Source organism: Hippoglossus hippoglossus, chromosome 21, assembly GCF_009819705.1.
Source record: "Hippoglossus hippoglossus isolate fHipHip1 chromosome 21, fHipHip1.pri, whole genome shotgun sequence".
Lineage (NCBI taxonomy): Eukaryota > Metazoa > Chordata > Actinopteri > Pleuronectiformes > Pleuronectidae > Hippoglossus > Hippoglossus hippoglossus.
In genome coordinates this window covers 5,323,054-5,338,628 of record NC_047171.1, presented here as the reverse complement: position 1 = coordinate 5,338,628, position 15,575 = coordinate 5,323,054, and the positions used below count along the sequence as shown (strand labels likewise).

Here is a 15,575-nt window from a genome sequence, read left to right as displayed (position 1 = left end):
CCCCTGAGTAAAATAGAGTGAGTCTATGTGAGAATAAAGCAGGGAACATTTTTGGAAAAGCAAGTGAGTGGGCATGTTGACGTTGTTTCTCTCAGGTGCCTGACAACTGACTCCACCGTATTCAATCTCTCCTTGTACCAACAAACAGACACGAGTGAAAACAACCTGCTCTGCTTGGGTAAATTTACATTTTTTTGTATTTCTTGGGACACGAGTGCACAGCAATTAAACCGACCATAAAAAAAAATACACTCAGACAAACATGTGCCCCCCTCCCAGATACCACTGTGTAAGTGCTGTTAAAACAATGCAACATGCTGGAGTTAAAGGTTTTGCCAACTGACTTCACCAAATTCAATCAGCCCTTGGAAGATTGAAGAGCCCTCGTAGAAAATGCTAAATTAAAACAGCAGGTTTGGTCTGTTCTCCAAAGTGTAATCAAATTATTACATAATCAAAATGGAGAGTAGGCTACACTTGTACTTTTTCAACATTACTTATCTTTGTAAATAAAAGATTTGTTGTAACTTTGGCTTAGAGACTTGGTAAAAGCTTTACGCCCTAACTCACCCGGTGATTAAAGAAAAAAGGATGTAAACTAGGTTTTAAGCCATACTGACAAAAAGACACACGCATATATTGTACTAACAATGAAACTGCTGATCATCAGAGTATTACACTATATTTACCAGATCACTAAAAACCACTGCATGCTAAAATAAGCCAGAGAAGGTGCTTCTTTGTTTAGTAACAGTGTGGTTTTCAAACCATTTCCATTCATAAAACACACAGCATAACAGTGCAGTACAGAATACGCTGGGATACACAATAGACAGAGCACAGGGTCATTTTAAAACCTGATCTGCATCAAACAATATACACTTGTTGTGCAAATTCCTTTGACATCATCATGATCCTAATCCCTAAAGCAAAATACTATTTTCATTCCAACATCAGACAAGGACATAAGATTTCCTCTTGTGAAATACTGTATTTAAAATTTTTGACATCTCACCTGGTTGACTGTGAGAGCTCATTGTTATGGTTGCTGGTGGTGCAGGCAGACCTGTCAGGGGAGGGGAGGTGAGCAGTGTCAGTGCACCACCGCGGTGGCTGTAGAGGCCATCCTGTGATTCCCACCACGTTGGTGCCGCCGCTTGGTGCTGCCAAGTCGAGGAGGAACGCAGCGCTGTTGTTTCTCAGGGCTTCATGGCACACGGCCACAGGTGGAGACCTTGAGTGGTGTGTTGTGGCAGGATTCCTTCAACCAAACAGTCAAGCTGTGAGAATAAGATGCAAACACAGAATTTTCAAACATATGGGGCATTCCAGATGGAAAACAATGTTTCTATTAACGCTGTAAAATCTAAAGGGCGTTTTCACACCTAAGAGCCTGGACAGTGGTCTATGGTTAAACCATGGGTCAGTTTGGTCTGGATTCTGACCACCTCTTTTGGTCCGGTGGTCCAGACCATGGTCGTCCAAGGCACTTTTCAAGCCAGTTATTTTAGTTCAAACTTAACTGAAGTCAGATGATCCAGATCAAACAAGGTAGGTGTGAAAGTGCCTAAAGCTGTTTTCCAAAAATTCACAAGTCAGGTGCGATGCCTTTAAGACTGCCTTAAGATTTGTATCTCTCTATTGTAGTTACAGAAGCTAAAGCTCCTCTGTGTGGTCCTGTCGGAGGCCAGGAGAGAACAAAGACCTGCAGGTCATCACACACACACACACACACACACAAAACTGTCTTTCGTGGTCATTTTCTTTCTCTCTATGATCCTAAATACATATGCACACTTGTCCTTTTTACCTAAAATATGCTTTTTAATGATGTTCAGGAAGTTGCTGTGTGAGGTAAGTGTTGTGTATGCATGGTCACCGGTGAGACAGATTGTGGCTGCCAAGGTGAGCTTAGCAACCACGGAGGAGAGAAGTCACAGCCAACAACAACAGCGAAAGAAACCCAGCTTGTTGCTGTTGTTATAGAGCAGAAATGAAATGAAATCAACTCCTTGGGAATAAATGTTTTCGCTCTTATTTGACGTTTGACATCTTTTATGAGTGTAGAAAACATGTTGAAAGTCATAAAAAGTATCAAAGTCGTTATTAATAAAAATCATTTGGTTTATTTTGGACAAGAGTAAAGAGGGGGTGATGAAAAACAGCAACTGGCTTCCTCCAAGTAAAAGTTGTATCACATCTGGTTGTTATCAAAGGATTATGGTTTCATTTGAACCATTTGTGTTTACTGAAATCATCCGCAACTCACCGTCAGTAGTGTTACCACACCCATCTGACATAAGCTTTTGAATTTGGTCCAAAACCCTAACCCTAACAAACACATATCCTAAAATATACCATTTTTTTTAAAAATCACTTTTAATAAACACAATTAATAGACAGTGACTTTGCAACAGTTCCAGCTACTTCTGACATTACTGTGTTTTTACTTTCACATCAAGTATGGTCAGCTGTGGAAAGTCAATGTCTTAATAAAATGTTCTCTCCTGGAGTAGAACCTACAATGAAATGAAAGCAGAGGCCTCCTGAGGGCTTAGATATACCTGCGTCAATAGCAGAGGAGGAAGAGGAAGCAAACTCCTCATGCTGTCTAATGTGCAATGTTAACATAAACACACACACATACAGGGAAGAGTGACGATTCAACCCTAACCTGCACTAACTAAAACTTAACCTCCGTCCCGTCTAACAGGTGTCAACATAGCTGAATGCACACAAGTGACAATGAGAGCTGCAATCACTCACTAGAAATACCACAGAAGCTGCAATAAAGTGGTCTCCTCCTCTCCAACTCCAACTCCAACTCTAACACACACACACACACACACACACACACACACACACACACACACACACACACACACACACACACACACACACACACACACACACACACACACACACAGTCTCTTGCTGTCACCGTTACTTTAAAGCTGTTGAACTGAATTACCGTCAAATGAATGAGTTCAGTGGAAAGAGGGTGCAAGCTCTGCATGGCCAAATAAAACCTCATGGAAATGCATCACCGCCAGGATTCTGCGAGGTCTTACTTCACTTATCAGGAATTATTGTGGAGGAAAAACAGTCCCTTAAGTGAGTGACAAATTTAAATGGTGGCCCAGCTTAATAATTGGTTTGGAATGTGCAGAAATATGAGGCATTATATTGGAGGTATAATCAGATATTTAATAGTTTAGAAAGCTCCAAAAAAATGTCGCAAGCATCAGTGTGTTGTTGTGGGCAATGTAATTCCTGAGCATCTCTTATAACCTGTTTGAAGTCTAGTGCAGAAGCTGACAGCATCCTTCAGGCCAGAGGCAAAATAACCAGAGGCGACGTTTAGATTCCTGCGTGAATGTCTGACGTGAGCGAGTGTTAAATCATCAGATGATACTTTGACGGACAGGAGGGATTATCTGTGTGGGGGGGGTTGATGGGATTTGCTTAGGAATGAGGTGCCAGAAAAAAAAGGCCAGAGAGTAGTGACGCTATTCTCTATTCTTGTCAAAGTAGTCGTCTGTCACACAAGAATTCAGAGGATGCTTTTACAGCTCGTCATCCTGTGTCAGCAGTGACCTCAGGCACGAGAGTCCTCTCACTCACTCTGCCACAAAAAAAAAACTAGTGCAGTTCAAAGAGAAGACAAAACTACTCCTTTTCTGACGCTATCACTTCTTGGCACTGGTCTGCTGTCAGCTCTTAACGTCTCATCCATGATTTCTTCTTCTCTAAAATCTAAACTGTCCTCCAGGGATCCTATTAAAAAGGAATCCATGTACAACACTACAGGTATTTCTGCTGCATTGTAGAACCATAAAACAGAACCACCTGCGTCTCTTAGCGTGTCTCATTTCCACAGACTGACACTCGAGATTGGATAAGATTTATTGTTCCCGTGCAGCGAGGTTTGAATCTGGAAACGTTGCGTGGCACTTGACAGGAAAAACAGCTCTCAGGACCCCTTAATGGACTTCATTTCCCAAGCACTCTGAGCGCTGCCGGGAGTAATCACGATGGCATAAAAATAACATGTGGTCGGATAGTGAGCAGTAAACAACAATTAAGAGACCCCTTGCATAGCTCATGAAATGAATCATTGAAAATGCACTTACTCCATGAAGACGGCTTCATCCTCTCGGCCCTAATTGACTATGAATTATTCAGATGGCGAGTGGGATTAGTGGCACCACTACTATTCGACTGATTGACATGTTCCAGATTTTTTCTTTGTTATTGGCTAAAATAGTCGAGGTATTAACATAGAAAAAAGAAAAAAAACATTCATCTAGGAACATGGAAACCCCAAAGGAAAGGCATTAGATCTCACTGCAAAACAAGGACAGACTGTAATAATAGTCATTAAGGGTCTGACTGGGTTCAACCCATCCTCCTTTAAAAGAAGGAGACTGAGGGTTATCTGATGATTTTATATCTGGACTGATCAAGATGAATAATACCCAATAACATTTGATGAGAATTACACTCCCAACAGGGACAAAATAACATGATTGCCTTCTAGATAACCAAATTATATCACATATCTCTATCATAGGATTACACCAGTTGTCATTCAGAGCTGACAACATGGGATTTAAAGACAATGATGACACATTCTGGTTTGAGACTAAATATTCTCAAAAGTACATTTCAAAGTTGTAAAGAAAGATCTCAAATGAGATTGTGATGATGTAAAAAGTGTGTGATATATTTCTTCAGGGAAGATGCACGATCTGTTTACGTGACGTCAATGTGACACATGTGAAAGTGTCTGGCACAAAATTACCTGAAGTAACACAATCCTCTCTGTGGCTTGTTTGCAAGGGAACCAGACCAGCTATGACGGCAAGCCAGCACATTAGTTGGCTGAACAGGGACAGGATGAAAAGACGAGGAGCATCAAGTGGCACAGAGGGATCATTTTTCCTGTTGCTACACAGCTATGACAGGCTGGGGTCAGTTGTATATAGAGTATGACCAGGTAGCAGCCAAAAACCACACTCATAATGGATAGGACATAAATATTCCTCTTTTCTGTGATAATAAGATATCAGTCAGTACCTCCACCAAGTATTGTTTTCACCTGTGTCTGTAGGATTAGACAAAAAAGGTAATTTGCACCAAACATGGTGAAGGGCTGTGTCCCTGGCACTCTTCAGTTTTGGGATGCAACTTTCAGGCATGCACTCAAGTCCAGATTTTTTTCTTAAAATGTTATGAAAGGTGCTGTATATGAAAATGCAAATGTATGAGTCAGTTTCTCTGGACATGTTTCAGAACTTTTCCACCCCCAAAGTAAAATGGCCATGTGAGAAGACAGCAGGAAAATGCAGAGCAACAAATGCAAACAAATGATGTTTAATGTCCACATTGAACATCATGGTTCGAATTGTCACAGTGACTGTTTAGTCAAGTTATATAAAAAGGCTTTTTAGATGCTATTTACCTTCCTGAGTGCTTCACATTTCTCAAACCTTACCCAACTGTTTATTATTTGACACTGGCCTTGGCTGAGGTCTTTTCTCTCTCTGAGTGCCCCTCCATTTACAGTATGCAATGACATGTGCTGTGAGAAAATAATACTGAATACTGAGCAGAAGATCCAGACATATTCACATAGGTTAGATGGTGGTCATACTTCAACTCATGTGCGTCATCACTTCTCATCCTTAATTTTTGACAAAGTGCCTTGAGCATTTGACACAGAGTCTCTGTATAGACAGATGTGTTTTTAAATCTGCAGTAGATCCGTACGATCCACCTGCTCATAAATCATGCAGGGGTTTAAAGTATTTCCTACAGACGTCCGCTTACTTGAACAGGTGAACAAATTTAAAACCGTGCAGATTTCACAGCTATGCCAATGTGGAATTAATATTTTCACGACAGCTGTGCCTACAAAACAGTTGAGGCAGTCAATTAAAGTTGCCCTGCTACGAATATACATAACATGCACCACTCTGCCACTGGTGCATTGTTATGCAAGTGAATGTCCACAGCTACAGCAGCTGCTGCTGCCTGCTGAGCTTTAATCAGCCTCCACCTGTAGGCTGTGACTGTGTTCTCTGGGGAGACGATATATCTGCCACCATCACTCCCTAATCCCCCGTAGCTCCCCCTCTGTAGCTCTCCGCAGGGAGTGATGATGTCAGAGCCGAGACGCGAAACAGTAATTGTTCTGCTGAGCTGTATTTTTATGTAAATAAAACCTTTCTCTGACTGAGTGAACTGAATATTTCATAGTCAAATGCAGATGGAGTAAGCTTTTAACATGACGACGAGAGGACGGGCATGAAAAACATTGCTTGAGACCTGTTGAGTTGTGCACAAAAGTAAATCAAGACAAAGATATTCTGTACAAATTCTTCAGAATGAGTCACTCAAGGTACATTTTAATGCATTTAGCATTTTGAATCTTTGGTATAAATCATCACTGAACACTTAAAGCTGAATATGTCGTTTCTAAATGATAGTATAACCAGGCTTATATATCAAAATGTGAAAATATTATGTTTAGTCACTTCCAAACAGTATTTATTTTCCAACACTGCAACACACTTCTTAGTGAAGCACTGTAGAAGTACACAATTGAGAAGGCTTGAAGGACACACAAACAACATGCATGGAAACCCACTTCCTGCACGTCATGTGTAAAGGTTACGGTCATTCCGAAATGTATCACCTACGTGCACGCAGGGTCATGATATAGCAAAGCCACAGCATTCAATTCATGCGCGACCTTCCGCACACACCTCAGCATGAAAACTACAATGTCCTCCTGATACCAATAACTTCCTACTTCTTCTGTTGAATGGCTCAGTACAGTTTTGTTTATCTCATGCCTGAATGTCATGGAAATAAACTTAGAGCTCAACTAAGACTGACGTCCGTGGCTTCTTCGAATCCAGATTGCCTAAACGCAAGAGTGCATTTGTGGGCTATGCATAGAAATATTGGAGAGTGCCATGTTTCCTTTGAATGTGTGAGTGAGCATTCCTGTGAAACTTGCAGAGAGATGTGGGAATGGGGATTAAACTGTGTGGCATCGGATATCATGGCACACCATAATGAAGCACTTGGACCGAGTTATTATGTTGCAACATAAATGTGATGTGGGGAGATTTGAGCTTCAAACCCCTTAGCGTTGTGCAATTGACGCCTCTTGGCTTCATCTAATGTCGGGTAAACAATCTGTCTTTCATTCACCTCCACCTCACTCACAAACAGCTCGATGGCAGTGTCAGAGAGTTGCTCTTCTTCTTCTCATCGCTTGATGTCACGATTCACCATAGAAACCTATTGGTCAGCAGGTTCATTTTGTATACATGGAGGTGCTTTGCATTGACTGATTATGGTTGAATGTGGGCGTGTAGAGGGCGGACTTTGAGGTGGACTTTGAGGTGGACTGTGAGTTATAAAGGGAAAATTGACATCAGGTTTTATAAATCTGAATATTTTGTTGCGTACGTAGCTGTAGTTGTTGCTGAATAGTCTAGATATTTAGTCTCCTATAAATCTAGTATGAGGAGGCCACGTATCTGCGAGCCACTCCAATTCCATATTTGAAGATTTGACACGTTCATATGGGGGTAGCTTTGATAAGAGGGCCGATGTGAAAGAGTGGGATGTATCGGTGGCATATTTTCAAAGTGTAGCCTGCTCTTCCTAGCTTTAATGAGCAATCATGTTTTCATACTGCCAACAAAAGACCAGCTACTGAGTCAAGTAAAAAGTAGGAAGTTGCATATTTCCACAGTGCAGAGTCCTGTTGATAACAGAAGCCCATTCAACTTCCTTTTCTTTATTATTCTTTCAGTTGACTCTCACTCTTTGACTCATATATTGTTCCAGCTTTCTCTCAGCATCAGCCATCTACTTTGTTAATCATCCATCTTACCCATAAGCAATGTTCTATGCTGCACTGAGAAAGAAAGTACTTTTCTAAAGTTAAAAGTTGTTTTCTAAATGAGAAATGGGGCTCCTATGTCAGGTAGTGTTCTCCCCCGCTTGAACTTGCTGCCTACTGTTTTTAAAATAGTATAGTAAAATGAAATATCCTGAACTGCATCGATACTAAATCGAATCAAGACCTTGTTAATCATTATTGAATCAATTTGGGAAATCAGTGCAGATACCCAGTTCTTTAGAATCGATGCAAAGACAAATTTGGGGTTGGGGTTATATGCTGTTGCACGTAAATGAAAAAGTTAGGCGCACCAGTGCAACCAATGTAAAAGGTTGGTCTGGAGCCTTGCTACACAGGACTACTACAGGGCAAGCCAATGTGTGAAGTTGCTTTCACATGACATCAGACCTGAGCAAACCCACTTTTTTACGGAGGAGGCACTGACGCCCGACTTGAAGTAACACTATGACTTCACACTGAACTGCTCAAGAAAAATTCTGAACCAGAGTTCAAATTCTTTCAACTTTGACCTAGACCACTTAGTTCCTCTCACAGGGATGATAAAATACATGTTAATTTCCTCTACAATTATATGTTGCAGTAGCTTTAGCCACATGGCTTTGTATCCAGTGCTGTGAACAGTTGAGGGAATCAAATCTGCCACATAATAGTCGTATGACTAGATAAATTAGCAACAATGGCAACTGCCATGTCAAGTCCTAATGGGAAAATTTGTCTGAGAGATATATAAATGGATTTATGATTGTTGCCTTATCTCTTCCTCTTTCAAGCTGGTCTGCGATGACAGCTCCTTGGAAGTCAGGAACAAGAATACTGAGGTTTGAGAGCAAGGTCATTATATAGAGTTTCAGAAGTTGTAAGACTGTTGCCTTTGCAACCTGGGAAAAAAGACAACAGCCAAACCAAAGCAGCTTTAGGATCCAATCTTTGATGTGGTATTTGTGATATAATCAGTGATGAGGACTGACTGAGTGTGTCCATGCACGGCAGGCTCATATCTCCGTGCTGGTGCCCAGCACTGCAGTGCCATTAATAGATTTAATTAGTAACCATTAGCATAACATCCACAACAACACAACACAAACAAGTATGCTTTCCCGTACAGCCTACCACTTTCTAGTCTCTGAGTTTGGGGAGGCATGATGGGTTCAAAGTCAGGACAAGGTCCCAGCGAGGCACAAAAGGAGCTAAAACGGGTTTATTATTGAAGTTGTGAGGCACGTCAGGGCATACAGGGCTGAATCGGGGATATTGATTCGCAGCCATGAACTCATTGGGCGACCACAAGGATCAACACAAGGATTCATCAAGCCTAAAATCACATCAGTCGAGGCTGAGAGCTTCAGTATAGTTGCCCATTAAAAACTCTGTGTCCCTTTTTACTTCTCTGAATCTTCCTCTTATCTACTTTTACTGCTTCTCTGGCCCCGTGGCCAATATCCAAATTGCACAGCGGTAAGCCTAATGAGAAAAAGCTAAGTAATTGCAGTGATTGTCGATTTATGCTAATTAATTTCCAAACATTTAAAAAATAAAATTCAAACTGGCATTGGTCCATGTCAACAGATTTTTTTAAAGATGAATGAGGATAAAAATAACTATTTGCAAAAAGGCTGTGGTGAAACGACAGATACTCAAACTACAAAGTTTCATTCAATCTGCATTAGCGGCTTATCAAGCATTGCGTGTAATGGGGACACAGACAAATAAATGAACAGAGGATGAGGACAAGGACACAATAATACGCTGGATGGCTCTGGGCTGAAGGGAAGACCCTGCCAAGCAGTTTACAAATTCCCGCTGGGTGAACGTGTCTGTGCATTACTGGGTCCTGTCACCTTATTTGTCCCCGAGCACAACAGTGGCATTAATAAACCCCATTAGTATCCATTAGCGTGACAACATCCACAAAATGTCCACAAACAAGCAAGCTTTCCCAGTGCCAGCTGGTGCTGAATGATGGGAGGAAGTTGGAAAGTCAGGGCCCGAGCCCTGACAAAGCACAATGGGACTGAGCTAAATGAGCTTATTAATGAGATTACAAGAGGCTCACTTTGGGACAAGTAAAGAACAAAAATTAAGTGCTCCCAAACTTTGGTAAGATAGTGATATGCAAGTTGGCCAATGAGTTCAGCAGTTTAATGGGCTGGACTGGATTCAGGAAGCATCGGTTTGATTACAAAATGAAGGAGAAAAAAAATAATATGAAGATAAAGGACATGTCAGCAAATCCTTATTAAGATTCAAGACTCACATAAACACGTAATGGTATGAGTAGTGAAGTTCTCTTGAGGTTGTCCTGAAGAACTAGTGTCAAAACTTATTATAAAAAGACATAAAAGTTTAAACTGTGCTCTTACTAAGGGCAAGACTTTCTAAATAACAGTTTATCTCTCGGGTGTAAAAGTTATATTGACACTAAACATCTGACCTATGCTACAAGTGTACAAGTGTGTTCGAACCAATAACAATTATATCCATGTTAATAAGTTAATGTGTAGAACCAATAACAATTATATCCGTGTTAATAAGTTAACGTGTACTTAACTTTTCAAAATTACATGGTTGGGAGGTGCGTTCTACCAAATTTGTTATAGATTACATTTTTATTTTGCGGGGAGAACATTTATTAATTAAGACATGATAGTTCAACAGAAGATATCTTGATGTGATTCTCCACAGTTGCCCACAGCTCAAGTAATGAACATAAAATCTCTCATCAGTGTGTCAAACACTCAGGAAAGGGAGGCTTTAAAACGTTGCTCACTGATTTATAACAGCAGTTAGGCTCAATCTGAATTCAGTCTTTAGTAATTGATTCCAGTGTTTGTGATATAACAAATGATCTGTGCTGTCAAACAAGAGAAACAATTCCAGATAATAACATTTTGCTTTCAGTAACTTTCAAATTATGTCTGACATCATGATGCTCTTAAAAAGAAATCGCATTTCATGTGCCACCGATTGCGACAGAGGTGGATATGTTAAAGCCAACACATTAACCATAGTTCGACTTGACATCTGTGGTGTTATCCAGTGTCATTACTGTGGGAAGCTGCTCAACATTTCTTTATAACAATGTCAATGTCAAAGTTTATGCCATCCAAAGTTATGGAACTATATTAAAAAAGTTACAGATTTAAGCTTTATAATTTATCTGAAGCTGAATTAATCACTAATGGTAGATGGAGGTCTGAAAGTAAAACGAGGAGTAAAATAATTTTATTAGTAAGACACTATAAAGTGGTAAAAGATAATGGAAGCAGCACTGGTTTAACTGTGTGCGACACTTAAACGCTGCAGAGCAGGGAAAGGAAACAATTCTCTTCAAACTCTATAACAATTAAAGTCCTAGGGCTAAAAGTAATCAGATTACTACATATTGATTACTTAAAAAATGGAATGAAACAGCTAATCGGTAGAAATATCATTACATTACAGTTACCGCAGTAACATTACAAATGATTGTCAATCGCTCTGCCATAAAAGTACGATCGTAAAACCTTACAATTAATGGGAATTTTTTGAACAAAGACAAAGTACGAGTCTGTTGGACTATGAAGTCAAACAACACAGACAAGTATTTAATTTAAGGAGTCTCGAAAATGTTTTTCTACTTGTATGTGTGAAACTGGCTTTAGACATCACAGGCATCCATCTACTGTTTTCTATTATGTTTGTGCATCAAAATCCCACAAGATATAATTAGTAAGCACTCTAGCCCCACAAATGTACACACACACACACACACACACACACACACACACACACACACACACACACACACACACACACACACACACACACACACACACACACACACACACACACAAACATCAAATGTGAGGCTGTTAACTTTAATTTACTGCAGAGGTTTAACAAAAAGGTTTTCTCAGTCGGAGAAATTCTCCCTGTAATCCATTAGTGCTTATTAAAAATATCTCCGCGCCTCATTGGTCCCAGTTCAGACCTGTTAATAACATCGGGAAAATGTCAGGAGCCACTGACTCAGACATCTGCGTTCTCACACACAGCCCATCCGGACAATCTCCAGACATTATCTGAAGTTCAGTGCCTGTCCGCTCAAGAGGAGGCTCCAGTGAAGAGAAAACATGTCAGAAACAACAGTACGTGCTCCAATCAGGGCTGAGCTCTCAGCATGTGTCATCCCTTAAGAGAAGCTGTGTTGTTTTGTGTTTCTTTAGGGCTGCTGTGACCTCCTCGCTTCTGTGGGGCCTGGTAGTTTTACAAGCGTGCACCCACAGTCCTCAGGAGCTTGTAATGTTGAGGGAATAGTTTCCGCTGCGGCAGGAGGGCTGTAGAGGAGTGTGAGCAGAGCCGGGGCACAGCCCTGCTCCTCCTCCTCCTCCTGCTGCTGCTGCTGCTGCTGCTCTCCTGTGTTTACACTTCTTGAAGACAAAAGTTTACACCCAAAGCTGCGGCAGCGGCGGTTCCACCTCAGCACAAACCTCCATCACACAAACACACCTCTCTGTCTCCGTCTCAGCAGTGTGTGTGTGTGTATGTGTGTGTGTGTGTGTGTGTGTGTGTGTGTGTGCGTGCGCTTGACTTTCTATAGATTTGAGGGCCAATACCATCATGTTGTCATGTCAGTGTCCTTATAGCTATAGAAAGTCAAGTGTGTGTGTGTCTGTAGTTGTACAGATATCTTTGTGAGGACCATTGTGAGCCTATAAACTACAGAGTGAGGACATTTTGGCCGGTCCTCACTTTCTGACCCACTTTTAATCTGTGTTTTAAGGGTTAAGACTTGGTTTTGGGGGTTAGGGTTAGAATTAGGTTAGAGTTAGGCATTTAGTCTGGATGGTTAAGGTTAGACATGTAGTGTGGATGGTTAAGGTAAGGGTGAGGCATGTAGCTGGGATGGTTAAGGTAAGGGTGAGGTGTTCAGTCTGGACGGTTAAGGTTAGACATTAAGTCTAACCGGTTAAGGTTAGTTAAGGGATAGGCATTTATTCTGGCTGGTAAAGGTTAGTTAAGGGTTAGGCATTAAGTTTGGATAGTTACGATTAGTTAAGGGTTAGGCATTAAGTCTGGATAGTTAAGATTAGTTAAGGGTTAGGCATTAAGTCTGGATAGTTAAGGTTAGTTAAGGGGCTGGGGGGTGCACTCTGTGTGTAAACCGGGTAGAGGACGCTCCTCTGAACGTGTGACGCGGTTTATTGGTAAACAAACCAGTGGGACTGGGGGACAAACCTCACCACCGCACCAGAACACAAGTTCCCAGCAGCTGAGCGGCATGACACAGAATGGCGCCGGGGCCACGGAGCAACTTGTGATGACGGGAAAGTGAAAAGTCAGAAAGAGGAAAAACGTCCGTGACGTGACAGCCTGTTTCCCTCAGGTCCAAACTGTTGCGCTCGCGGTGACGTTGAAGACTTTTAAACAACATTAAAAACTCGTTTTCTTTCCTCGTGCTGAACAAACAGCGTCCGCACGTTGCGCAACGCGTCCACTTCCCTCGCGCTGAGGGGGGGACGCGACACACGGAGAAAGTCCGTCCGACTTGGGACACGAGCACAAACCAAACTACGAGCGTGTGTCTGTGCGACTCGCTGCTCTGTGTGTGTGTGTGTGTGTGTGTCTCCAGGTGACGAGGTGTGTGTGTCTGAGGAAAAGAGAAAGTAACACTACCTGGAGCGAGCTCCACCTTTTGGGGGCGCGCGGCTGCTTGTCTCCCCCCGAGTCTCCAGGAGCATCCGCGGGCTCAGGGTTTGTTTCAGGACCCGTCGGTGGAGTTTAAAAAAAAAAAAAAAAAAAATCATTGAGCCAGCAGCAGCTCCGCCATACTGAATAAATCACGTGTCCCACAACCGCCTGTGTTTCCGTGGGGGGCGGGGTCTGCGAGGGCCTGCGGGGCGGGATGACTGACAGCTGAGGGGGAGACCCAGTGGTGTCAGCGTGCGTGTGTGTGTGTGTGTGTGTGTGTGTAACCCATAATCATCTAAGTAGACAGGTGAGAATCTTCCTCTAATGTCAGTGTTCTATCAGATATGATGGAGAAACGTACAAACTCACTGCTGTTCAACATTTCACTTCCACTGAATATCAGCTCTTCTGTTATTATTCTTCTTCTTCTGTATTTATAGTTTATATTCTTCCCCCTCTGTATACTGTTATAATTATAATAATAATATAGCGGAAGAGGAAGAAGAAATCTTTTTCCTATTTATTAAAGCATCCTTCATACACAGAGGTGGATTCAAGGTGCTGATCACAGTTTCAAACAAAATTCAAGCAAAACAGAAGATTAGAAAGAGATTTTGAAAAAGTATATAAAAGAGTTGAATAAAAATGGTAAAAGAAATAAAAGTTATGAATTTAAAAACATTTAAAAATAAGTCTATAGGGAACAATTATACAAATGAAACGTTTAGATACAACTGAGTAAAACAATAATAGAATACAACGCAGCGATGGTATTATATAGCTTCGTTAAAGGCACTTGTGAATAAAAAAGTTTTTCAACTTGGTTTTAAAAAGTGCAATGGACGGACCGTTCAGGCAGTTGTTAACAAAACAAAGTTACAAAGTATAGTCGTTAAAAAGGAAATAAGAGCCACCATAACAATAATAAAATAATTTCCATTTTCCATTTTAAGCTTTGATTCAAAGGAGGCTGGACTGACTCATTCTGCCATATCTCCACAAGCAGGTTGTTCCAAAGCCTCAGAGCTCTTATTTCAATAAATGTCCAATTTCCCCTTTTATACTTAATTTAACATGCATTGATTTCGTATGTTCTGTGTTGTATTATTTAGCTATATTTAAGTGTGGTTTTCATATGAGCCATTACTGGTTTCCACCACCCCACACATATTTGACATTTCATGCAAGTATTTTGTAAGATACTCAGAGTCTCCCACGTTAAATGGATTTGTGAGGGTTTATGTGGTGTTTTATGCAACTGTGGTAGTGAACAGGGAGTTATTGTGTTTTTATTGCCCATGTCATCACTTTAATATTCATTGCCAGTATGCCACAGATGCTCAGTAATATATCGAATTCATCCAACATGCTCTACAGATGAGATCATCCTTTAATAGTCCCACTGCAGTGGAAATTACAGCAGCGAAGGGGATAACAAGACACATCAGTAAAAAAGTAATACATAAACCTGCAATATAAACAGAAGGAAATATAAAACATTGCAAGCATACACTGTGTAAACAAAGCATATACACTTGCAACAGGATTGCATATATATTGAAAGACGCTGACATTGCACAGATAAGCAAGTATTTTACGGTTAAATGAAATGAGTTTGTAGTGTAGTCCTAGAATATGGTGCTCCACTGGACATACTGTATAATGTGTATCTTTGTTCACCTTCTATGAAGAATAAAACAACCTATTTTGTGTCTGTCTATAACTCAACAATTATTTTAACCTTGTAAAAATATTCAATACATTTTGAAAGAATGAAGGAAAAAACATGTTTTAAAGACTCTGAAATCTCATTTTTCAAATCTGAACATACTTTCAGACAATGATCAATGAGCTCCGGATAATCTCCTGAAATCTTCCAAATGTATAAGCTCAGTCCTCGTTACCTCTTTCTATTTAAACTGCACGTGTGTCAACTTGTAGGTTTTAATACTGAGAAAAG

General features: G+C 40.8%; 1 protein-coding gene across 2 annotated transcripts in view; it reads right to left on the bottom strand.

The window, feature by feature from the left end:
- The window catches only part of hdac4 (histone deacetylase 4), a 112,324-nt gene extending 98,544 nt beyond the window's left edge, over positions 1–13,780 (bottom strand). Inside the window, exons 1-2 of one of the 2 annotated variants that reach the window (XM_034573599.1) lie at positions 13,601–13,780; positions 1,016–1,280 (exon numbers count right to left, since the gene is read on the bottom strand). In XM_034573599.1, coding sequence (XP_034429490.1) covers positions 1,016–1,037 — 22 coding nt within the window. In that variant the 5' untranslated portion in view covers positions 1,038–1,280; positions 13,601–13,780. The remainder of the gene's footprint in view (positions 1–1,015; positions 1,281–13,600) is intronic. The other variant, XM_034573601.1, reaches the window with a different exon arrangement.
- Positions 13,781–15,575: the final 1,795 nt, after the last annotated feature.